At 54.5% G+C, this 24,695-nt stretch overlaps 2 protein-coding genes across 5 annotated transcripts in view; one reads left to right on the plus strand and one right to left on the minus strand.

Moving 5' to 3' along the window:
- Nucleotides 1–498: 498 nt before the first annotated feature.
- SYT12 (synaptotagmin 12) lies at nucleotides 499–13,403 on the plus strand. 4 transcript variants are annotated; one of them, XM_076343606.1, is made up of 8 exons: nucleotides 499–530; nucleotides 5,510–5,574; nucleotides 7,080–7,273; nucleotides 7,599–7,991; nucleotides 10,200–10,415; nucleotides 10,518–10,638; nucleotides 10,871–11,004; nucleotides 11,699–13,403. In XM_076343606.1, exons 2-8 carry the CDS (start codon nucleotides 5,538–5,540, stop codon nucleotides 11,870–11,872), a joined length of 1,269 nt encoding a protein of 422 aa, XP_076199721.1. In that variant the 5' UTR covers nucleotides 499–530; nucleotides 5,510–5,537; the 3' UTR covers nucleotides 11,873–13,403. The 4 variants fall into 4 exon arrangements, with proteins under 4 accessions (XP_076199721.1, XP_076199719.1, XP_076199720.1 ...); XM_076343604.1 differs by lacking the exon at nucleotides 499–530 and adding an exon at nucleotides 1,011–1,090; XM_076343605.1 differs by lacking the exon at nucleotides 499–530 and adding an exon at nucleotides 1,444–1,718.
- Nucleotides 13,404–15,099: 1,696 nt separating this feature from the next.
- The window catches only part of IGHMBP2 (immunoglobulin mu DNA binding protein 2), a 45,418-nt gene continuing 35,822 nt past the window's right edge, over nucleotides 15,100–24,695 (minus strand). Inside the window, exons 11-15 of the mRNA XM_076343608.1 lie at nucleotides 22,371–22,465; nucleotides 21,867–21,990; nucleotides 18,932–19,765; nucleotides 18,040–18,224; nucleotides 15,100–15,599 (exon numbers count right to left, since the gene is read on the minus strand). Coding sequence (XP_076199723.1) covers nucleotides 15,402–15,599; nucleotides 18,040–18,224; nucleotides 18,932–19,765; nucleotides 21,867–21,990; nucleotides 22,371–22,465 — 1,436 coding nt within the window. The 3' untranslated portion in view covers nucleotides 15,100–15,401. The remainder of the gene's footprint in view (nucleotides 15,600–18,039; nucleotides 18,225–18,931; nucleotides 19,766–21,866; nucleotides 21,991–22,370; nucleotides 22,466–24,695) is intronic.

The following is a 24,695-nucleotide window of genomic DNA, read 5'->3' on the forward strand; positions in this document are numbered from 1 at the left end:
TTTTCCCCCCTCCCACAAAATTGCAATTACTCCGTTTTCTCCAATTCAAGCAAAGTGAATCTCTTGCTGTTTGAAATTACGGTGGTCTGGCTTTTGAGGTAAGGTGGCTGAGAACATGGTTATGAAGTCAGGGTAAGAACAGGAAAGACCTCCATCCCCATCATACGAGATCATGTGTAGGAGAGGTTTGGCTGATGATCACTTTGTTACAGGAGAAGGCGCCTGCCAGCGGGCACTGATCTTTTGGTCTCCAAACTGCTGAAAGGGCTTTATGGGCCAAGTCCCTGTAAATGCCACTTGGCACTTTGAGAAGAAGCTTTGCCTTCTGCTGCATTGAGGGAGAGGAGAACTGATGGATTTTCTTTAGGGGGAGCCAAGACCTTGCTGCTGGACAGCCCCAGTTACGCCCAGGACCCCAAGTGTTACTGCACGGCCGGCTGAGAGGTGGCATGGAGGAGGGAGGAGGCTGGTGTTACCCTTCTCATCCCTTCAGGAGAGAGGAGCAGCCTGGAAGCCTGCATTAGGGACAGGTGAGGATCCAAGGATTTGGCTTTCAGGTGATGAGCCACAGACCCCAAATGGCTTTTACGGAGGAGAGCAGCACCCCTTGGGGAGCAAGAGGAGGGGACGCAGGTCCTGATGGAGAGAAATTATAAGCAGGGTCCGTGGGCTGGTTCTCCTGGGTGAGGGGGGAAGAGCTGAAAGGCACAGAGGTGCTGGGGAGCGGAGGGTGTCGGCTGGGTGAGGGGGGGTCCCTGGGCAGCAGGAGGTGGGATTTGGGGTAGCCCCGGCTGGGCGCAGCAACCGGGGGCTGAAGGATGCTGATGCCGTGAAGCCAGAGCGGGGCTGCGCTCGGCTTGGGGAGCCCCAAACTCAAGGGAAGGGGGGCGGAGGCAGAAGCCGTCCCCGGTTCACCCCAGCGTGGGGGGGTGTCGGGGGGCGGGCGGCGGGGCGGGGCTCCCCCCCCCCCCCCCAAGCCCAGGTGGAGCCCGGGGCGGCACCGCCCGCAGTCCCCGCTCCGGCGGCCGCGTCCCCCCACTGCCCCCCCCGCCATCGGCCAGAAAATGCACCTTTTTCCCCCAAAGGAGCGGTGAGTCGGAGCCCGCGGAGCTCCCCGCCTGCTAGCGTGCAGGGCGGGCGGCTCTGCCGGGGGGGACGGGGACAAGGGGGTGAAGCCCCGGTCGTGGTCCAGCCCCGGGGGATGCGACACGGGTGACAGCGTGGGGAGATGCGGAGGGGGGCAGGTGCACGCTGCCGGGGTTTGCCTTGTGTGCCCAGGGCTGCCCGCACACAGCGGCGGGTCTCTGGTCTGCGAGGGGGCTGACAGCGTCCCTCCTTGCTCCTTGTTGGGTTTTGGTGTGGGTTTTGGGTGGTTGGGGTTTTTTGGGTTTTTTTGTTTGGGGTTTTTTTTTTTCGGCAACTTCCTGAGGAAAGTTGCCAGCCTGCGGAGCTGGGTGCTGAGAGCCTGGGAGACAAACCAGAGCGAGAGCCCTCTGCATCTCACCCCAAAGCCCCCAGGCTCCCTTCGCCCCGCTGCCCTGGCATGGCAGCGGCGGTGGGAGAGCAGAGCCATCTTCTTGCCAGCCCCGGGAAGCAGCGGTTTCCTCTGCTTGTGCAGCCCCTGGTTATTGCAATCCATATGGCTGCCTGGGAGCGTCTCTAGGCAGAGGAGCAGTGGCCGTTGTGTCCCTCCGTCAGCGCTGAGCGGGAGAAACCAGGTGGGAAACGCTTTCCAGACCAACCTTGCTTGCTCCTGCGGGGCAGGGGAGCCGGGTGGCAGCGTGTTTGCTTCTCCTCCTTTGCTTTGCCAGGGGGTTTTGGGCTGGGTTAGAGCAAAACCTTCAGGAAGGTCTGGCCAGCTGGGAGAGCGTGCTTCTCCCTGGAGGATGCAGAGACCGCCCAACTCATCGCACGAGTGAGCAGGAGGTGCAGCCCGCAGCCTCCCTTGGCCGGCCGGCCCCGCAGCCAGCGCTTGAAGGGGAAGGAAGCAAAGCCTGGCAGCTGATCCTGAATCGCAAATCTCCTGCGGCGAAGCATCCCGGCCTGTCCCCCATCGGAGCGGGGGGCTGTTTGGATCCAGGAGCCGTCCCTGCTGAACTCAAAATCCATAGGGAGCTCTGGGAAGCGAGGAGTTGGGCAGTGTGAGTGCCGGCTCCCCGAGACTCGCTGCTGCACAGTCGCTCTGCTGCTTCCCCATCTCGGTTAGCTTGGAAATTGCTGCATTTCTCTCCCTTCTCGGGGATGGCTGGGGAGCGAACACGCTGCTGCTGTTCAGCTAATGCCGGAGGCTGCGAGGAGGGTCCCCGCTGTTCTATGCGGAGCCCCAAAGATTTTTTTTCCTGCCCGCGGTGTTTTTTACCTGCCCAGGTAGAATACGGCCATAAGCGTTGGGAAGGAACCAGGCTTTTATCAGTGGTAAAGCTGGCATTTCCCATGCCGAGCCTCGTGGCCACGGGAGGTGCAGGATGGTGCAGGGTTGTCGTGTTTGGGTGTAAATCGGGTGGGATCAGTGCACCGCTTGTTGCCCGAGGTGTAGGTCTGCTGGGGAGGTGGCTGCTTCGTCTCCTGCAGCTCCAATGTTAGGATGGGGAAGGCAATGGGTGAGCGAGTTTGGGGTTGAGCATGAATGAGGGGCAGAGCCCAAACCTTTGTGTTTTGTCAAGTTTTGGATGTGTTGGGTTCTTTTGTTTTGGTTTTGGTTTTTGTTTTTTTTTTTTTTCACAAATGTGCCAGCAGCAAACTTAATCCTACTTTTCTACCTTGCGGATCAAGGCCAGAGAGGGCTTTCCCCCTCTGGCAGGAGAGGGATGGAGAAGGGTGGAAAAGCCTTGCTCAGAGCCCAGGATGGGTGCGTGCGAGCAGCAGGGTCGGTGCTGGAAGAGAGGAGGGGTATTGCCGGAGGGCCAAGTTCACCAGTGAGAAGAGTTTAGCCTGGTCTCAGGCGCCCGGCAAAACCAGGCATTGGTGTCTGGGTTAGGGCAAAAAGGAAAGGACGCACATGGAGATCGCTGCTGCGGTTTCCAACTTGGATTGTGAAATTGCAGGATTGCAGCGTGCTCTGGAGGGTGTCTGCACAGTGCGGGGCCGTACCCCTGTCGGTCCAACCCGTGCTGGTCCAGGTGCTGTGGGACCAGCAACCAGCGTTTCTGTGCGAGCTGTTTCGGGCCTCGGATAGTCACGATGCCAAAACAGCAGTGAGGTGTCAAACACCCCTAAGTCTGGGGGGCCCCCCCTAAGCCTGCCCCCCCCCCCCTTTCTTCCAGAGGGGACACGTGGCTTTTCTCTCCCCCCATCGATCCATTTTATCATCCCCCCTAGGCAGGAAAAGGTATCCCGAGTTCTGCAGCAGCTCGTGAGGAAAGCGGAGCTGCCCCATCCCTCAGCAGAGGGATGCCGTGGCGGTCGGAGGAGGCTCTGCACCCTCTGAGCCGGGGCTCTGCCGAGCCTCGAGGTCTCCACGGGGGAAAAACCAGCTGTCCCTGTGCCGCCAGAGCTGGGAGAGCGGTGCCTGTCCCCCTCCTAATCCCTTGGATTTGATTTCCTAGGAAAGGATTTGAAAGGCAGGTCGGGGGGACGACAGAGCATCTCAGTGAAACACTCTCGGGGAAGAGCTTAGTTAACATGCAATAAATCCCTTCCCCGAGCGCCTCGTACCTTTGTTTACTTGCTCAGGAAAGGCTGACACTGTTTTGCTAATAGGAAAATACCACCTAATTTAATTCCTGTGCTGAACACTGCAGTCACTCGGTGTCTCTCTGGGTGGTGCCTTTTGAAATCTGGTTAAGTTGCTGCTTAGAGCTCATTAGAAAAGGATGTTTTGGGGGAAAAAGCTTTGAAAGAAACGTAAACCTGGAAATTCTTTCCAACTTCCAAAAGAAATTGGAAAAAAATGGAGGGTTTTTAAAAGGGATGTTTGCCCTTCTGCAGAGAAAGTTGGTCCTGAAAATGTCTGTATTTTCATATTAAAAAAAAAAAAAATATCAGGAAACATCGAAAGAAATGGAGCCTCTTAATTAGTCATGGTAGTTTTTTTAGGACATAAAAAGAGGCTGTTTCGGGTAAATCTCCATAGTGTTGCACTGTTAAGATGTCAATGTGGATATCCAGCACTAAACAGCAAAGTGTCCCTTAAGCTGAGCTCAGTCCATACATGACATGAGTTTAGCACATTCTCAGCCAAGATTTTACTGAGTGTTTATCCATTGCACACAGAGGTTTATGCCTGGGGAAAGAAGTTGGGGGACAAGACGGGCATCTCCCAGCCTTGCTGTAGTTTTGGGTTAGTGACTCGATTACGTTTAGGAAAAAACCCTCCCCCTGCTGTTATCCCAAGGGTGGACCACGTGGCCCTTGCAGAGGGGGTCCCCCAGCCACGTCAGGCCAACGTGGCTGATATTTTATGCTATAATGCACTGCAATTTCCACCTTTGCGTATTAAAATCCAAGCCTGGATGGTTTTGCGGGGGTTGATCACCCCTACAGTGCCTGAATCTACGAGCATCCGAGGTGAGCTGGAAGATGATACCCAAATATCGAGTGACTGTCCGTCTGAGGCACATCCAGCTCTTCCTCCCACGTGACGAGTGGGCTTTGGGGCTGTGTGAGTTTTGCAGAGGGTTTGGGGGGGCTCTGATGGGGACGGTGGGCAGATTTTAAGTGCTGTGCTGAAGATGTGTCCCTGGGCTTGGGGTTTGGGGATTGCAGTCTGTGGGATCGCATCAGCGGACCGTGGCCCGTGATCTCCCAGCACAGATGCCAGGTAGCAAGAGGGGTGCTGGCTCAGTTTGCATTGGATTTGCTTTTTGGATGTTTGCAGGGGATCCCAAACTCCCTTAGCATAGCGGAAAATAGCTGGCTTGGATAAATTGCCTTTGGCATCACATGGTGCCTTCACTGGGATCTGTCTCGGAAGAGCAGCTTCCTTATATTTAGGATGGATCTCACGTGTGCCTCACCTGGGAAAACCCTTCGGGGAGGAAGGCAATCAAGCTTTCCCACTGCAGGAATCAATTCCCGGGGAACAGCATCATCTAACCCTGCAGTGACCCAGAAATCGGGCTGCTCCTCTTGCACGTGGCCACAGCAGAGCTGCGGGCACAGAGCAACCCCTCGGGTGAGGCTGAGGAAAGCCACAAAAAGCAAAGGCAAGACTTAAGCTGGAAAAGAGATTAGAAAAGCAGCAAAGGGCATAAAGGGCTCCTGGAGGGGAGACATCCACGCAGAGTGTGATTGAAAATGTCACCCGTTAAATACTCCCGAGGTAAATCATGCGGCTCTGCGTCTCGGCATGGCCACTCTCCTGGTTCCCGTGGGGTTTTCAGTCCCTTCTTTAGCTCCTCTATTAGTGGCTGAGATGCTTTAGCGCATGTTTGCTCTGTGCCTGGAAGAGGAGCCAAGGCCAGGAGCGATGGAGGGAGAGCAGCTATTTAGCATCCCTGCTAAAAACTCAAAAGGCAGCTATTTTTTAACTTTTTCCCTTTATCCTAATTCATTGTCTCACGCATTGCAGGCTGTCCCGCTAGTGGGGAGCGTTTGCCATGGACAACGGTCACGTAAGCAGATACCGCTTAAGTGGTGAGTACTTCTGAGCGGGCCCCGGGGAAGGGTTTTGGGGGCAGAGCTGGCCGGGGCTTGCACGCTGAGCTGCTCTCGGGAGGGATTGCTGATTCTCACTGCTTTCTGCAGGAGGAACCCTTTGCTGCATGTGCACACGGGGTTTAGTTTCCTAATACAAGGGTAAAACTCTTAAAACCCCCAAACTTTCCAACATTAGGTGCTCAGCCCTAGAAAAGGGGCAGGTACGAGTAGGAAGTGGGTTTCCAGCTCAGCTGGGATTTGTACCTGTAGTTATTCAGAAGTAGGAGCCAGTAAAGGGTTATTTTGCCCCAATTTTGCGCCCCTGCCGTAGCAGGAGCATGTGAACTCCTTGGAGCTGGATGGCGCCGAAAACCTCCGTGCGCGGGAGTGCCCTAGAAAGCTGCAGCACTTCCCCCAGTATCCTTAGCCGGGGATGTGGGGGATAAATCACAGCCCTTTGCAGATCATGAGGGGTTTGGGTTGGGGTGGAGGAAGCAGGACCTGGCTCCTACCCCGAGGCTTTAACCCACGAGATCCCTCTGGGCTGCTCGTGGCCCTCTGGAGGGTTCAAAATTAGGCGCTTTGGATGCGAACAGTTGATTCCTTTTGATGCATCCCTTTGCTGGCTCCTGCTGGAGGAGGTTTGGGGCGGGGGGGGGGGGAGCAGCGGGTTGTCCCTCTGCTCAGATGTGATGTGAGAATAAGCCTGGCTTGGGCTTTCTCTGGCTCTGAAGCTGCTGCTGAAGGAGGGAGTGCCGCGGCGTGACGCGGGAGGACTCCCCGGCAGCGCTCTGTAATGAGAAATCTTCCCCCCCCCCTTTTTTTTTGTGTTACACGGAGTGATTGGTGATGGTTCAGTCGCTGGTGTGATGGAGGCTGGTGCAATGCAGCAACAACTGCTCAGTGTACCATCGCAGGGCTGCTGTCCTCCCCGCTTTGCAGCTGCAAGCCTGGGCTTTCTCCTCCCTGGATCACATCAGCAGCAGTTGTGGGGTTTTTCCCCTGTTTCCAAAAGCTTTTTGTTTGGTTGGTTGTTTTGGTTTGTTTTTTTCCCTATTTCTGAATTTTCTTGGCATCCCCAGCCTGTGGGAAACCAGGCAGCAGTGAGGGTTTCCCTGTGGTGGAAAGGGCGATGCAGATGTGCACTGAGCACATCTGTAAGCGGGATGGATCCGTAGCTGGTGAAAGGACCCCCCAGCACCCCTGGGTGATGCAGCCATTCACTGATTCTCCTTGTTTGCTGGGGAACAGGGCTGAAATACATGTCCACTTCACCTCCCAGGAAAGCAAAGCGAGGACTGTGATTTTTTTGGCTTGCAAAGCTGCTGCCTGACACCATTTGCAATCCACCCAAGTGGGACACTGTGGTTTATCCCCCCCCCCCCCCCCGGCCGATCCCATCCTCATAGCTTAGAGCTGAGTTTCTGGCGTTGGAACAGCAGAGGATGAAGCCTCTGTCCCGGGGTCGTGGCCAGCTGACAGTGCCTCTTGTCCCCTCGCAGTCACCACGAGCCCACCTCGGTGGGAGATCGGCATCTACGCCGCTGGTGCCTTGGCACTGCTGGGGATAGCCGCCGTCAACCTCTGGAAGCTCTGGCGCTCCGGCAGCTACCCGGCGCCTTCCCCCTTCCCCAACTACGACTACCGATACCTGGAGCAAAAGTACGGGGCGGCGTATTCGGATGTCAAACACAAGGTAAAAAGGTGGAATGTTTGGCTCGCCTCCTTTCCCTTTGCAACATGCGAGCCGCTGGAGGGGCAAAAATATCACCTGCATCCTCTCGCAGCAGGGAAAAGCCATGGGCGGTGAGCTGGTGCTGCTGGAGAGTTTGAGGGGAACAGTGCGGAGCTGTAAATAGAGCTTGGGAGCTGCAGGAGGTGCAGGGTTTGCTGCCGCGGCAGCTTGAGGCCAAGCAGGGGCTGTACGGCATCCAAAAAGGCGCCAGTGAATCCCAGCTGTCCCCGGCTTTGTACGGAGGGATGGGATTGCATCGCCTGGTTTTTCCTTTCCCTGTTCGCAGCGAGGGATGGCCCCGGGCTCGCAGAGGGCGCTGGATAAGACCTCACCCATCCGCAAGACCAGCCTGCGGGCAGATGACACCTTCGAGAGCATTAACGAGCTGGGGAGCCTGGAGCTGATGAGCAAAGACCTGGGCTTGGCCCCCTATGGCCCCTTGAAGAAATCTATCTCGGCTGACTCCCTCAGCTCCATCTCCTCCATCGGGAACAACTTTGGGCAGGATTTCACGGTGGGCCAGGTGGAGGTCTCCATGGAGTACGACGGGAAGGCGGCCACCTTGCACGTGACGCTGCTGCAGGGCAAGGACCTGCTGGAGAAGGAGGACGCTCGCTTTGAGTCCTGCTTCATGCGCATCAGCCTGCTCCCGGCCGAGCAGATCGTCGGCATCTCCCGGGTGAGCCGCTTGCCCCTCTTTGCACGAAAACCCCGTGTGTACGTGGCATCGCTTACCACGTGCCTGCTGCAGCATTTGCTTTTGGGTCACAGCATCCCTTGGCCAAACTCCCCAAGACAGTGATGGGGCCTTGGGAATAGGGAGGTCCGGACACGTTGGGGCTGGGTGCGGTTGGCACAGGATTTTTGGAGCCCTGCTCGGGGGTGTTCAGCATTCTGTGGCACAGGGGGGTCCCAGATGGGTTTGTGCATCAGAGACCTGGCAGAGGCAGAAATTTCTCTCTCTTGACCGGGACGTGCAGTGACTTTGTCATCTTTGAGCTTAGTTTGCAGCAAGTTTTCCTGCTCAACTTTCCCTGCTCTGGGGGCCAGGGATGCTGCGGAAGGTGGAGGAAGTGGTCTGGAGGGGGGTGGGATTTGGGGAGAGGTGGCATTTTGGGTGCATGCTGCCAGCGTCGTGCTGTGTCCCCGCACACTTGATTCACCCTAACGAAGCCCGAGCACGGCGCCCCGCAGCCACCTCTCCTTTCTGCAGCAGCCACGATGCTTTCCCTCCCCACGCAGGATGTGGCAGCCGAAGATCCGGGTGGTGGCACCGGTAGGGCCAGAACCAGGGGTGTTTTGGGGGTGAAACATCCCTTTTAAAGCTGCTGTCAGAAAGCAGGAGCCTCAGTTTTCTTTCAGCAGCTGCTTGTTGCAAAGCTCAGGGTCAGTCAGTTTGGTTTAATCAAGATATTCCAGAAAGGAGCAGAAAGCTTCATGCTACTAAAGAAACGGTGGAGGTACCTTTCCAGTGAGCACAAACCCACTGCCTTTAAAATATTTCCACAGAGCCCTTTTAAGACCATTTTTTCCATCCAAAGATCAGGCTCGTTATTTATGCTCTGGAGATATTTATTATTTAGCATCATTATTTATAATTCACCAGCTCTATTTACCCTCTTTTGCTGTCCTGAGACAAGTCATAAAGACACATTTGGTTCTTTTCCTTTAATGCTTTACAGTACTTATGTTGTGGGTTTTTTTAAATAGCAGCTAACATCTCTGTTGTACCTTTCATCCAGAGATCCCAAAACATAATGTTGGCTGCAGACAGACAGGGTCAGCGCTATAAAGCAGATAGCTGCAAATCTGCTTTTCCCATAGAGGTACTTTGATCCCCTGGGGACTCTAGGGATTGGTGGTATCCGATGGGAGAGCGTGGGACCACTGTGCTCGGAAGGGGATGATGGAAGGTACCGCCTCGCGAGCTGCTTTGTGTCTTCCATCCCAGGGATGGAGCATGTCTAGGAGAAGACAGACAGATGTGAGAAAGTCCTTGGGATGAGATGAACCATCTCCCCACTGCTGCTGGGGAGTCTGGGTGGCTCTTGGGGTGATGACGCCGGATGGGTTTGGGGCTGAGCCCCCTGGTCCTGCAGCGGGATCCCTTTTCCACCGCAGCACCTGGCTTTGGATGGGTGGCAGGGAGCTGGTGGCTCTGCTTTGCTCCGTGCCATCCAAGGCTGTGGCTTTCCATCCCATGGGGGCACCAGGCCTCCTTTTAGGACAAAACCCTGATTTGTGGGTGGTACCTTAGATGCCGAAAGAAATAGAGCTGGAGTAGGGGAAAAACAGTCTCTAAAGCCATCAGAGCAGTTCCCCCCACCAGCACTTTGGGACCAGGTAGTGACCAGTACCCCCCCCAGGGAGTTGCTGCTGCGTTTGCTCCAAGTGAATGATGTGACGTAGAGACGATGTCTGGCGAAAAGCATTGTCCCCATTTGGCACGTTTAGGGCTTGTGAAGCCCGTCGGCTCTGGCTCGGAGAGGGGCTGGGGGTTACACCCCCTTGGCCAAATCCTGTAGCCTGGAGTGGCTGAGCCAGCGACACATCCGAGCTCCCAGCATGCAGGGATGCCTGGCTCTTGCACCTGAGAGCACCAGACCAACCTTAAATTTTCATTAAAAGAATTAATGGGCAATGGGGCAGGACATGGCCCCTATTTTCTACCTCAATTGCCGAGCCGCTGCTGCGATCAGGTGGGAAATAACTTTTGTCCCCATTGAGGCTGGGACCCCCCAGCTGCTTTGGGCTGGGGGATGCCCTGCCCTCACCACCCCAAAGCCATGTGCTCCTCGCAGTTCCCATGAGAGAAACGGGGTAGATCTCAGACACGGCCCCAAAACCTGGCAGGTATCAAGGCAATCCCCCTCCTTCCCCATGGCAGATTCAGCGGAGTGCCTACACCGTGGCCTTCGACGAGCGCTTCTCCATCCCGCTGGACCCGGTGGCGCTGGAGGAGAACAGCCTGCGCTTCTCCGTCTTCGGCATTGACGAGGACGAGAGAAATGTCAGCACTGGCGTGGCCGAGCTCAAACTCTCTGACCTGGACCTGGCCGTGCGTCCCTTCAACGCCTGGCTCTACCTGCAGGACATGAACAAGGTGAGCAGGGGGTGTGTGGTCCATCTCCCACACAGGTTTTTTTGGGGGTTTCTCCTCCCCGGGGGCTGGGGTCGATGGGTGATGGGACATTGTGTCCCACAGGCGGTGGACACGGTGGGGGAGATCCTGCTCTCCCTGAGCTACCTGCCCACGGCTGAGCGCCTGACGGTGGTGGTGGTCAAAGCCAAGAACCTCGTGTGGACCAACGGCAAAGTGACTGCAGGTGAGCAGGGTATGCCGGGTGGGCACAGGGGTCCCTCGGTCTTCTGCGGGCTGGAGGTGGGCTTTCATCCTGGTTTATACTACTGCGCTACATGGATATTTTTTGGAGTGGCTCCCGTTGAGGACAGACCCTACTAGGAAGGTCCACCAGAGATGGCTTCCCCCGCTTTCTCCATATCGCAGGGAAATCGCATGACTGACCCCGAGGTTTTTCTCTCCCCCACCCCGAGCAGATCCCTTTGTCAAGGTGTACCTGCTGCAGGACGGGAGGAAGATCAGCAAGAAGAAGACGGTGGTCAAGAGGGATGACACCAACCCCGTGTTCAACGAGGCCATGATTTTTTCGGTGCCGGCCATCGTGCTCCAGGTCTGTCCCGGCTCAGGGGACATGTCCCAGCCTGGGGGGCACATCCCATCGCTCCTCGAGGTCCCCAAATCCCTGCGTTAGTGAGGACTTCCTGGGGTGTGAGGGGTTCTGGGGGGATCATAGAAGCTGTGGGGTGGGGTCCATATATGTGCATGTATGGTTTGGGGGGATGTATGCATGGGGTAGGGGGTATAGGGGGTTGTGTATGTATGTGTGGGGTATGGCTGTTGGAGGGGGGAGGAATATGTATGTGTGGGTTGGGGGATATAGGGGGATGCATATGTATAGGGTATGGTTGTGTATGTGGACGGGTGCATATGTGGGTTTAGGGGATGTGCAAGTACAGTGGCAGGGTATACGAGGATGCATATATACAGGGTATAGTTGTCTATGGGGATAAGCATATATGATTTTCAAGTACGGTGGGGTGGGTGAGGGGGGATGTGTGTGAATGGGGTGGGGGTATAGAGGGGTGTGTAGATATATGGTATAGCTATTTTGGTGGATGCATATTTATGGGGTGGGGGCTATAGGGGACATGTATGTATGGGTTAGTACTGGGGGGTACGTTTGTCTGTGCATGTGTGGTTGGGGAAGGTATGGGGATATGTATATATGGGGGGTGGTGTCAGTGCTAGCAATGCAGCGACCGCTCTATGCTGGACTGTTGTGACGGCCTCATGCTCCCCCGCAGGACCTGTCCCTGCGGGTGACGGTGGCCGAGTGCGGCGAGGACGGCCACGCCGACAACACGGGCCACGTCCTCATCGGCCCAGCAGCCAGCGGGATGGGCATCACGCACTGGAACCAGATGCTGGCCACGCTGAGGAAGCCCGTCTCTATGTGGCACCCGCTCCGGCGAAACTAGGCTGCTGGCGGGGGGAGCCCGTCACGCCCCCGGGGTCCTGCACCCCGACATCGGCTCTGCCCCAGGGACAGTGGGCAGAGGGGGGCTCTGCCTGGCCAACAGCTCGGCCGAGAGCCACCACCGCAACACAGCGTTTGCAGCCGGGCAGAGGTTGAGAAAGACTTTGCAGCGCTGAAAAGGCAGAGCTGCTGGCGCACCTTGGCTGGAGCATCTTGCTGCCAAAATATGCGGGGGACAGAGCAACTCCTTGGCTGCACCTCTCCCCATCTGGGTTGCCCTCGCATGCGCTGGGGGCTGCGAACAGACCCGCCGAGAAAGGAGCCCTCCCTTCAAATGGACCAAAACCAGCACCAACCTCCCCAAACCGCTGCCTGGCCGCCAGCCGAGCTCCCGAGCATCCCACATGCTCCCCAGCGGCCTCCCGAAATCAGTGGTGCCCTCGAATGTGGACCCCAAGGGCTCCCAGGGAGGGGGTGAATTTCTTTGGAAGGTGGTTTTTGGTTGAATGGGGGGAAAAATGGAGAAGGGGGTTGATAAAGTGCCGGCACGATGTATTTTCTCTGTGTGTGTGGTTTTTCTGTTGGGTTTCAGAGGGATTTTGGTGTGCTGCACCGGGGCTGAAACATTTCCAATGAGAATGGAAAAAGGGAAAAATAACAGCAGAAAAAGCAATTGTTATTATATATGGTTTTTCCTTCCATCTTTTTTTCAAGCAGAGTAAATCTCTGCCCATCTCTGTGCTGGCTGCAGAGGGGTGTCTGGACTTGACGAGTGGTTTTTCACCCTCTTGGGTTTGAGGTCAGATCCAGGCTGAGAGTCATCCCCTAAAGGTCCAGCATGATTGGGGTCAGCTTTTCCCACCCTGGCCCATTTTGCCAGCTAAACTAACCCCCAGGCCTGCTCATAACAGCACGGCAAATTCCTGTTCTTTTAACGCAAATCTCATGACTGGGGATTATTTTTTACAGTCCCTCGTCCTGGAGTCACGCTTTGACTTGCTCATCCCAAAGCTTGCTTGTTTTATCTGAAATCTGGGTGCAGAGAGGAACATCTTGGCCCTGTGACCGAAGGTAGACACAGAGAGACCCCTAATTTCCTAGTTTTTAAGCCCAACTCCTGTTTCAGGGGGAAGGGAGGGGAAAAATCTGTTTGGATCCTGTCTGCCCGTGGGCTCCTGGCCCAAGCAAGGACCAGCCCCTGGGTAAGGTTTGGGGTTTTTTTTAGGGGGGAGCCGATGCCCACCCCATCTTCTGGAGGGTGACGGAGGGCTCTGGAGCTCCCCCGTGGCATGGGCTGGTGGGCAGAGGATGCCCTGGGGACGCATCCCTTGCTTGCACTGGAGCCTCGGCTTTTCCCTGCCTGCAGAATGCTAGCAGAAAGCCAGGCAGGGAAATCTTGGGGGTGTTTGGGGCTGTTTGCCAGAAAGCTGGTGCCACGGGGTGAGCATGGTCAGGGATGTGGTTGCTTGAATGATTTTAGCAGGAAAAAAAAATGAATGAGCCATTTATCCCTGATTAAAGATAACACTGTGGTGGTACCCTCAGCTGGCAGCAGTTTTCCTTTCCGCTCGTCTGTCTTCTCTGCCTGACCTTTTTGGGATGAGGCTGTGATTTCTCTGTTGCGTCCTCCCCCTCCGCAGCCCCTCGCAGGCACTGCTCTGGCTCTCTCCTGCATATATGCCCAGCACTGCTCGCCGATGCACAGATTTTCTTCTCCCACACTCCGTCTCTTCCTCCTCCCCAACTTTCCCTCCAGGAGTCCCGATGTCCCATCTGCTGTCGCGTGAGCCGGTGCCATCCCTTTGTGGGCTGACGCATGGCTGGTCCCGGGGACCAAGGCACGAGCCAAGGTGATGCTCGGAGCCAAGGCAGGTGCAGGCAGGCCGGGTTTGCCCGGGACTGGGGCTGCAAATGGAGGGTTCTTCTGAAGGATGAGGTTTACTGAAGGAGGAAGAAGGTTTTTTTGGAAGGTGTTCACAGCCAGTACTAAGAGGCACTGAGGTTTGGGGGAAAATTTGCTTATTAGCTACCTCATCTAGCATTTGGGAAGAGAGACAGACATAGAAATGCTTGGCTATCTTGCAGCCCCTGCAAACTGCTGAGCCTTTGGTCAGGATGAGATGAGTGCCTTCCACTGGTGCCGAAATCACCGGTGGGCAAGACCTGCAGTGTTCGGCCCCAAAATGATGGGCCGTGTGTGGTTTGGGGCTTTTTATTGTGCCCCTCTCCAGCCATTCCTCTGTGGAGGCATCTTGGCACCTTTTCCTTCATCCTGGGGCCTGCGTGTGCCACCCTGGGGACAAAAAATGGCTGCTTGAGCTATTCCTCAGGGGCTGGTGGACCGTGTGTGATGCATCGGTACCTGCTCAGAGCCATCAAGGAGAGGGGATAGGGCAGGGGGCTGTGGGTGGATGGAGAGATGCTTTGGAGATGAGGGTCAGCAGGCAGAAAACAGTGTGGGAGATAGATTAGTTTTGGGGGGGGTACAGGAGCAGGGAACAGGAGGGATGGGCGATGCTGAACGTGAGGCTCCCCCCTGCCTGGGAGGGCTGCACAAAACTCGCACGGCCGTACCCTGCCTTCGCTGCTCTGGACCTTCCCAGTGGACATCGGCCTCCAAGGAGCTTTGCAGCAAGGGCAGGACAGGGAAAAGAAACGCTTCTCCTCAGCAGGTCTGGGAAGTGTCGTGGAAGGGAACAGCACACAGTGGGGAGAGAGAGACCTCACCAGTGCTACCGAGAGGGATGGCGAGTGAAGGCAGTGGACGGCGGCTGTCCCAGGGCAGCAGGCTGGGTGTTTCGGAGCAGCTTGCCGTGGTGCCGGCAAGGTAAGGACTTGAGGCCTCTTTGTCCCCACGCAGCCCCAGAGCAGGGTTGAGCCCTGCATGGGCCACATCCTGCAGTAGGGCAGAGGCTGGTGGGGCTGAGCCCGCATCCGGCAGCCCCTTTGCATGGTGGGGAGGGGATGCAGCCCAGCTCTGCCTGCTCCCGAAGGGCAACCTGGGACTCTGGGTCTTGCTGGCTGCCGTGTGGACGCGCCAGTCCACTCTAACTCCAAGCCGTGCTGGGAGGATTGCTGGACTGGGAAAACGGAGCTAGAGGCATCCATTTTCTTAGTCATCCTCCCTGGAGGAGAGGGTCACCCGGGGTTTTCAGTTCCTCCCACGTTCCTGCTCACAGACATCTATATTTTTACTGTAGCAGGGAGAAATGTCACAGCAACAGCCGATTGCTTTAGGTGTTTTAATATATCCATCTTTACTGGCATTCTCCAGCATTCTCTCCCTCTCTCTGTGTACATCCATTACTTTGTCAATAAGGATAACCAGGACAAATAAAGCTGCTCTCTTTCCTCTGTCTCAGCATTGTGGTTTAGGGAGGCCCAGTGACTATTTATTCCGGCACACTGCCTCCAAGCTGTCTACCACCCAAAATGAGAGCTCCCATTTTCCTCTCGGGCTCAGCACGGCCCTGTAGCTTTATGCAGTCTGACCTGTGACTTCAAGGTTAAAAAAGAAGTATTCAGATCCTTCATTTCTCCTTGTCTTTCTTTTTGCTCTTTCTCTGGCTGGTCAGTTCACTGAGCTTCTTATCTAGGCGCCGCTGGAGATGGGCTCTCTTGGCTGGGTCCAAGGACTTGTCTTTGGAGCCGCTCCCGGGATAGAGAACCCCTTCTCTGCTGATCCTCTGCCGCGCGTGGGCCTTGGCCTTCTCCCCACAGCCGTGAACCTGGCGGAGAGAGAACAGACACTGGTGGCAGCCGGGAAACAGGGCAGCGATCGCGTATGTGGGAATCAGGCGATTTTTATTCCCAGAGCCTGGAATTCCTCTTCCAGCTGCTTTGCACCCCTCTAAAACCATCTCCCATTTATTTATAGCTCCTCTAACAGGAAGCAAAATATAAAGGTAATTTTTCTCCTTCTGGAATCTACACAGCAGGTAAATCATCCTTTTGGATGGTTTAAGCGTCTCCTTCCAAAACTTTAAACATCTGGGGGAAGCTCACACTCGTCATGTGAACTGCTGGATCTTTTATGGTTCTCGCATGAGAGCTAGAAATAGTTAAAACTGAGTTCCCAGTTATGTTCTCTGCTAATATAGTATGACTTGGGGGAAAAAGGAGTGAAACAGGAAAGGTGACTTGGGAAATAAGAGACCTTTTTAGCCATATAGCTGCTTCTTTAGTGTAATTATATGTGTCTTCTGTATCGGAATAAAAAAAGCTTCATAATATTAATTCTGTGCAGGCAAACCTTTCCCAAAACCCATCTGCACTGAAGCCCAGGCCATGTTTAAGGTGCATTAAGTCAAGTTCAACACCATCCTGAATCATCTCCACCAGGTCTAAACTAGAGATCCTAAAAGTTTACCCCTTCTGCTTGGTCCATCCCAAAGTCATTTGATGTTTTCATGAACATAAGCTGATCTGAGGATCCCAGCCCGTTCTTTCAGTGCCATGACAAACCTTCCTGTCCCTGTTAGTGCTGCCGGAGCAGGCTGTCAACGGCCGGGAATAGCCGTGCACAGCACCTGGCACGCGGCTCCTAGCCAGGACCAGGATTTCTGAGCCTGCTGCCCGATCTAAACCAGCGGTAGCTAACAGACCCTCCAGACCAACTTTAAAACGGGCAGTAATTCCTGCGTCAGTAGGTGCTGGAGCGCAGGTTGAACATCATTCAATGGGGTCCGCTGTGCTGTACTAGATGGGGAGGGGTTCAGCAGCTGGGGGCTGCTAAAGGGGGGCACGAGCTCTTTCTAAACAGGGACCCTCCATATGCAGAGGCTCCACTCCCTCTGAGATGGCTCCAGGTATGTGCTAGCCCCCCTTAGGGCCAGGCATGGGTAGGAGGTCCCAGGCTATTTCACATCGAGGCCTGGTAACATCTGGAAAAAGGGCTGAACTTTAAAAAGCAAGAAAAACTCGTTGACATGGATTTTATCCTTCCAATTGTTTCTCATTGGAGTTCTCATTACAATTCAGCAGGGAGAGGTAATTCTGCAGGAAATAAATTTATATCCCAACTGGATTGTGAATGACCGTAAATACAACTATTCTTTGCCATGGAAACAGATAGTACTTGACAAGGGGAAAATCTATGCTGAGGATTTATAGGTCAGCTCGCTAAACGTTGCTAAGCTCTGGGAGGTTCCACGCAGCGAAGAGCTATGCCTGGGTGATGCAGGATGAGGGACGATGGGCACAGGAGGCTGCAGCTAAATAGAAAATCGTCACCTCTCAGCCCGTGTACTTGTCACAGCCACCACCCAGCCACGTCAGCTCTGCCCACAGGACTCGAACACTGAGACCAGCTTACCATGAAGCATCACGCTGCCAACCCTGGAGGCTTAAACTTACCTGCCTGCCTCTGCCTGAACAGAAAGATGAAGCCTGACACCAGTTTAACCTTAATTTCCCTCCTTCCCAGATCTGGGGAGAAAAGGGCTGTTGAGCAGCTACGGAGTAACAGCAAGAAAAAAGCTGTTGGTTCAGTGGCCATCACAACACTACTCTTACAGAGGTGCAGGACATTACAGGGCTGCTGAGATGCCTGCTTGAGAGTCCTCCACTGTAAGAAAGCAGAACGGAGGCTGAGGGACTGCTGTCACTCAGGTATGGATGAGAGCTAAAGCTGAGGCTGCACAGTGTGAAGCAACTCAGCTCCAAGCCAGCAAGGCACTTAAGGAAATGCCTAATTGCTAACCAGGCATGCAGCACTGCTCTGTGCGGGCTCAAGCTTTGACTTGTCCCCAGGTTGCAGAAGGGAATTTGCCAAGAGCTGGGAATCGAGTGTCCAGGCTCCCTCAAGTCACTGCCTTAAGCCCAAGCCTCTTCATTTCTCCTTCCTGCCTTGCTTTATCTGCACAACCCGGGAGTGTAAATGCCAGAGAACGGTAAAGACAGGCACAAAGCAAGGGCAGGGGGAAGAAAAAGCTCTCAGGAGGAGGCGTGCAGAGCCCACATGTTAACGCCTGGCAGCCCTTTCTACCTGCAGCTCTAGCAAAAGCTCTGACAGAAGGTTCTGCTTTACACTCCTTGCAAGGAAATCCTGCCTAGGGAGCTCGATGGAGAAAATTCCCACGTTAAACCCATGCCGCTTGGCACATCCTGCTCCTCTCCAGCCCCCTCAGTGCTCTAACCCCTGGGCAGGCTGCCCGGCCCCACGCGTACCTCCGGGATGTGATGGCTGAGGCAGTAGCACCTGTTGCAGTGGAGACAAAGCTGTCCCAGGGTTGTAACGCTGGCTTTGCAGCGGGGGAAGCCGCAAGTGTTGTCAGCTTTAATGGCCGCAGAAACCAGAGCGTCGATATCTTCTTCCGCCATGCTGCCTGCTCCGCTCTTAACTGATGGCTTTCCTGGGGAGAAGACAGGGGAAGAGACCTGGCCATTTCACCACCTGCTTAGAAGTTGAACAGATCCAAGCAACCCGCAGCTACAGCCTGGGCTCGTGAGGAGCAGCACGGGTCCGGGGAGTTGCTGTTTGCAGCGACTGGTATTTCAGCCCCTGTGAGACCTGTCGTGCCAGTAAACTCTGGCCTGTGTTCAAAGGCACTAGTAGGAGCTCAAGGCTCCCACCCGCAGCATGCCTGGGTGCCTCCCTCTGCTAAAAGGGGGCTGGGGGAAAGGGAGGGACCATGTCTGGCAGGGAGGACAGCAGCTCCTGGCTCTGTTTTCCCCTGCCTCTGCGTTCAGGAGGCAGCCATGTCCTTCGGTGTGGGCCAGGTACTCCTCTTAGTTCCTCTCCCTACATTTGGGAGCCTCCAATCTAACTCCTGAGCCTCTCTCTTCCTGGGAAAGGGTCCCCAGCGTTTTTCTTTTGACTTAAGAAATGTGCCTCCAGGCATCCAAAACCCCTCTCCCGCAGATGCTGCAGCCAACTGATGTGTGCTCCTGCCAGTTCTCACATCTCTGACAAGCATCAGAGAGCTTTCCAAGAGCCACATCCCATGCTCCACGCACGTAGGCAAATCCCAAGGCCTGGAGGCAAAAACATGGGGATTAAGCAGCACGATCCATTCAAGGAAGACCATTAATTGTGCTGCTAGGAAAGAGAGTGACCTACCTTTGGCTTCGCTTTTGTCTTTTTTCCTGCTGCTGCCCTGAAGGCTGGCACTGGGCTCTTGAGCCTTCCTCGCTGCCTCCTCCTGTCTGGCTTTCTCCCTCTGAACTCTCTCCAGGTGCAGGGTTTTCAGGTCCACTTTCCCTGAGCCCTGGCTGCTCCTTTCTGGCTCAGCAGGGACAGGAGTTTCCCTGCTGGGATGTTGTGGCTGAGGAAGGGGGAGCTGCTTGCTGGGGCGGGCGGCTGCGGGTGGCGAAGGCTCAGCAGGCTCTTTCTTGCGAACACTGATGTACCGGTCCCTCCCTTCCCCAGTGCTCACGTGCTGCAGCCCATACTCCTCCGCCATTAGGTGAACCAGCATCCGATCGTGAGAATTGAGAGATGGGGGGAAATCCAACTGCGTCTCGCTGCTCTCCAGGAAGGCCACCAGCATGGCCTTGAATCTGTCGGCACTGTCTTTTGTCCCCGGGCTCTCTCTCCCGGGTCCGCTTGTGTTCGGGGAGAAACGCGCTTCTGGCTTCTGACACTGTGGTTTGGTTGCTGCTGCTTTGAGTCTCCTTCCCAAAGGCAGCTGCGGTTTGGGGCCAGATGCTGTGGGGAGCTTTGCGCCCTGCTGCCGCTCACCGCGGCCCTCCTGAGTGTAGTTTTCGGGCACGAGGTTGTCGAGGTACTCGAAGGCTGTGCGTACCTCCCCGTGCTGGCTGAAATAATCCACCAGCCGCTTCAGAAAGGCTTGGTTGCTGACGGTGCGGGTGTCGCAGATGACAACCACGTGGCGCCGGGCACGGGTCACCGCTACGTTTATCCGCCGGTCTTCTGCAAGAAAGCCCACCTCGCCTGTGAGAAAGAAACCAAGGGGCTCAGGACTGTCAGTGGGTGCAGCATTGGCTCCAGGTCTAGATTTGGCCCAAACAATTGAAGGGTTGCTTAGCCTGAAGGGTGGGAGTCAGCGTTTACTGGACTCTGGTCCCTGACTCACGCTGTCACCCTCATCTTTGTGTCTCCATTTCACCATCTGCAGACCAGAGCTAGGGCTCCCCACTTAGCTCCCAGGATCAGGAGGAGGATGGATGGCACATGGAGAGGAGAAATATTTTCCTGGGTGGCCCACAACACCAGATCAGGCTGGGACCTGGGAGCAAATGCAACATGGGGCAACGTGGAAGAGGCTCACCTTGTGACAGAAGAGGAACTGCAGGTAAAGAAATACACCCTGTCCTATACAATTCCCCTCCACCTGCCCCCAAACTCTCGATGGCTCTAAAGTAACAGCCATTTAGGCAACTCTGCAAGGTTTGCTTAAGCTCTCTGGCTATTTTCTCAAAGAAAAGCAGTAAGAGCTAGCGAATGCCAAGATGACTCAGTGAGGATCAGCTAGCGAGAAGGGTAGTGTGGGCGGCTTCTGAATTTCCAGCTCCTGGGGATAAAGAGGAGGCCAGTCGGGAAGAAATTAATGTCTCTGCCGGTGGGGTGACCAGCCTGGCTCTGTTTCTGCCTTGCCTTGCCGTGGCTGAGCAGTCTAGTTTGAGCTGCCTTTGAGGAACAGGGTGTGGGCGATTCCCCTCTCCGTGCTCTGCAGCTTAGAGAACAATACCCAGTTTCTCTGATGTGGTTTTGCCTGACTGCAGGGGCAAATCCAACTCCTCTGATCCGGCAAGAGGGTTTCCTGCTGGATCAGGAATGGCTGCAGAGGGACAGGCACTGCTGGTCAAGGTTCCTGGCCTCCTCTGAGCTGAGAAATGCAGCTGCAAAAAGGCTATGGATTTCTCCCAAGGGTCTCGGAGGGTGCTAACAACATCTCTTGTGCCCCATGCAGACCAGAGCCGTGCCCAGACACCACGAGAAGCTGCCTCGTGCCCCCAGGAAAGCAAGTGATTACTGCACCGCATCTGAGCTTTGGCTGCTAGCCGTGCACGGGAAGGGGGCAGGGGGACGCATGCCTTCACAGAGGACACCAGCTCCCACTGAGCAAAGGCGAGGTGAGTCATTCATGAATAAGGACTATTCTTAGTCCTGTCCCCCACCTCCATTCTCCCCCCAACGATGCTTTTCTTCTTCTAGGCTTTCTTAAAAAAAAAAAAAAAGCCTTCTCCCTCCACGCATTCTTTTGGGGTTTTTTTGCCTTCTAGACATCAGCACTCCCAGCACATACACAGTGTCTCACCTTTAGCAGCATTAGCAGCAAAGGTAGTGCAGCAAGGGATGTGTCACACTGCGGGTTTGAAAAGGGCAGTGATCCATGCATGGGAGAGGTGGTTCACGGAGTGGTCCCACTCATGCCCTCCGCTTGAGCTGGCTGCCACAAAACCCTTCAGCACGGGACGATGGCTCCACAGAAGGAGCCTCGCGGCTCCAGGGCAGCAGCTTTTTTCCAGCTATTAACTTTCGCTGCAGCTGCTGATAGGAAAGAACTTGATTTTCCGCTCTAGATCTTGCTCCCAAAATAAGCATTTTCTGTGCGTGACTTGTAATGCCAGCTCCTGCTTGCTTTCTTCAGGGAAGTGACCCAAAATAGGCTCCAAACCCAAGAAATAAGCCCCCCAAATTTTCACTTTTTGTGGGAAGTGCTCGGCGCTCCAGTAAATGTGGTGCTAACCTGACAGGTGCCATTCTTAGGACCCCGGTTTAAATAATTTCTGAGGCCTCAATAGCCAGGAAACCCTCAAAGTAAGCAGTCCTGGCTTCCTTTTTACCTGCTACCTAGCGTGGGAGCCTTCCTCTGCAACTGTGACAGCACATATACTCGTTCATTAAAAAAAAAAAGTCTGAAAAGGAAGGTTCTTGCCAGTAAATGCATTCAGAGCAAAGTGCTAGAGACCGTCAGAACTGCGATTAAACCACAGCACTTGGCAATACGATGAGCAACCTTTGAGCAATCACACAGTTCCCATTTCTCTCCCATTCCCCATGGAGTAACTCTCCAGCAGTGAACTCTTACCTTTCCTGTTGGATCGCACGAACGACAGGATCACTGCCTCTTTCTCTCTTCCTTGGAAACCATCAACTGATTTAATTTCTAGCTCTGGGTACCTGTGGCAAAGGTGCTCTCTTAGCATGTCCACCTGAAAAACATGTGATAGACATCTTTTAAAGAAAAGTGCAAGGTGAAAGGGATTAAAATGGCACTGTTTTGGTAAAGTCCCTTCCTCTCAAACCCACAAGGATGAGCGCCCACATCTCCCAAAGGTCAAGCACTGAATCCTGAGGCTGGGAGTGGAAAATACCTAACACCTCTTCCCTCCATGGCCTCAAGCTGCTTACATGTGGAGAAGCTGGCCACAAATGCTGATTATACTATTTGGCTCTGCTGACTTCCACCTTCATCTCTCTGAGGACGTTCTGGTATCGCTCCTGGAGATGTCAAGGTTTGAATCCACCTCTGTGCATTTGCTCTGCGTGCATGAGGAAAGAGAGAGGAGATGCCAGGAGAGGGTCATCTCACCTGGAGGTTGTAGGGGGCCACAACAGCAATGTCTTGTGCCTTCACACCAGCTTCCACCAAGGCTTGGATGTGCAAACCGGCCAGCTGCACCTCCCCTAGGGCAGAAAGCAGAAGGGGTGGTGATGGGAACAGGCTGGCAGGCAGAGGCTGAAGCCGCCGGCTTGGACATGCTGCAGCTCAGAGAAATTTGCCCACCTCCCCTTATACAGCAAGGAAAGGCTAAGGGAAGTCCTGCCTTCAGTCCAGCATTGCACGGGGGTAACGATTCCCAACCTGGCTTGCTTGGCTTAGACGGTGATGTGCTACACAGCCCCATTCCCAGGGCTGCACAGCACTTGCCTCTTGCCTTTCCAAGTCACCAGCTCACTTATGCTTAAGAAGAGTTTTCTGAACAGCACTTGGCTTTCTCTGGCCTTCCCGTATTAATCCAAGAGATCAATGATAATCCAGGCAATAGATTATTTTCCCTCTGAAATGAGACCCTAGACCTCACTAAAAATTAAATTCTCTGCTCTGCAACTGGAAAAACTCCACCTTTCCTTTTTATTCTGCTTTTTCAAGTCCCTGCATTTCTAAACCCCCATGACCAAATAAACAAGCTTCATGCTCAGATTCATGTACTCAGACCTTCCAGAGGCTGCAGGCAGCCTGCCACAAACAACTGGCTATTCAGGATGGTGGCTGGTTCAGAGACATCTAATGAGGACAAGTTAAACGCAAATGTGAACTGTTTCGCTGGTTTACTGGCTGGACTGACTTTACCCTCCATTTCGCAGCAAAACACAGGTATAAAAAGCCAGAATCTGCAGTATGCTGCTCCAAAAGGTTGCCTCCCAAATTTTGGGAGACGTGCATTTAATCCCCTGCTCAAACTCCCTGAGTTATCTTAGACAAGTCTTTTTGGCTCTCCATTTGGGGACAAGAGCCTTTCTCTGTTCAGCAGAGCCACGGGGACTGGTGCATGGAAAAATGAGAGGCACTTAAACACTGGTGGGTTTTCAAACAAAAGAAGGCAAAAGATATTTAAATTGGTAAAAACTGTCCTTGTATTTTACAGTCCATTTTCCCTGCATTGCCAGAGAGGGACTTGAAGCCTCAGAAATCTGTTGCCGGCATGAGATCTGCACTGGTGAGCAGAGAGGAAAACAAATGAATCCCTGAAGCAGGCAGCCATGTTGCCAAATCAGCTCTTTGGCCACGTGAGAGTGAATGGCTAGAAAAGCCTGTGGCTCGGCCATCGGGAAAAGTGCAGGCAGCAGCCAGGCAGGCAGGGGTGGCTGCAGGCGAGGCAGCAGGGCACAGGCACCGCACATGGAGATCGGTCATCTCTGGGCACCACAGAGCCAATCTGGGCAGCGAGTTTACAATCTAGGGGAAGATGTTGTTCTGAAAAAAATGTCTCACCTTCCCCAAAGCCAAGGCTCACTGTGCCCTCCCAGCAATCCTTCTGCCGACAGCTTTCTGGGCTAAAAGCTCTCCCTAACGCTTTTAGGAGAGCAGTCTCCATAACGAAGTTGGGATATGTGGATTGTCAGATGAAGCACCAGATTTTAGACAGCCCATATGCAACATATCCTGGCAAAGGCGCTCTGTGAGCCTCTTAAGAGCCAGCTAGCAGGTGTGGAGATGCCAGACTAAATCTAGAGGAGCATGAGTAACATCCTTGAACAGCAAATCACAACCACCCGCCTTGCTGTGGAAGTGAGGACACAACGGAGGTAGCATCACCATTTTCAAAGTTCTCCCACTTTATTAGAATGGCTATGGTGCCTGATTTTACACTCAATCTCCACAGTGAAACCTATTTTTTAAGTCAAAAACCAGCAGGAAACTCAATGTCTAGAGAAAATTCATGGAGAAGAGCCATACAGGACTTCATGAAAGGAGCAGAGGACTGGGAGGCAATTCTGAGCCACGTCTACAGACGTGTTTACCTCTCTAAAACAGGCTTGCGCTCTGCCTGGTATTATTTGCTCTGCCAACTTGTGTAAAGCCTCTGTCGCAGGGATCCTCCACCCTGTCCTAGTCCACAGCATGGAGAAATGTCTCTGCAAGGGAACAAGGCAGCCAGCGTGGCCACCCACAAGCTGCACACTGTCATCGTGGCCCTGTGGCCACTCCACTCTGGCTCGGAGTCCTTTGAGCTTGAGGATTTACAGAGGAAATGATCTCTCAAATAAGCAAGGCTCCCTGGGGACCCCACCTTCCCCCTGCTACCTGCTCTGGAGGGGGACATCTCTGGGACGTGGCTCAGCTGGTGCAGTGGCCAAGCCCGCGGGAGGCTGAGAACCTCAGACAATCAATTCTGGCCAACAAATTTTTCTG

Source organism: Aptenodytes patagonicus, chromosome 7 (genome assembly GCF_965638725.1).
Source record: "Aptenodytes patagonicus chromosome 7, bAptPat1.pri.cur, whole genome shotgun sequence".
In the NCBI taxonomy this organism is placed as follows: domain Eukaryota; kingdom Metazoa; phylum Chordata; class Aves; order Sphenisciformes; family Spheniscidae; genus Aptenodytes; species Aptenodytes patagonicus.

Excerpts from the sequence above, each read along its gene's own strand:
- SYT12 (XM_076343606.1), top strand. The coding sequence starts at position 5,538 with ATGGACAACGGTCACGTAAGCAGATACCGCTTAAGTG. Across the intron at positions 7,274-7,598 it reads ATTCGGATGTCAAACACAAG|CGAGGGATGGCCCCGGGCTC; the intron begins GTAAAAAGGTGG and ends CCCTGTTCGCAG. Across the intron at positions 10,639-10,870 it reads CAACGGCAAAGTGACTGCAG|ATCCCTTTGTCAAGGTGTAC; the intron begins GTGAGCAGGGTA and ends CACCCCGAGCAG.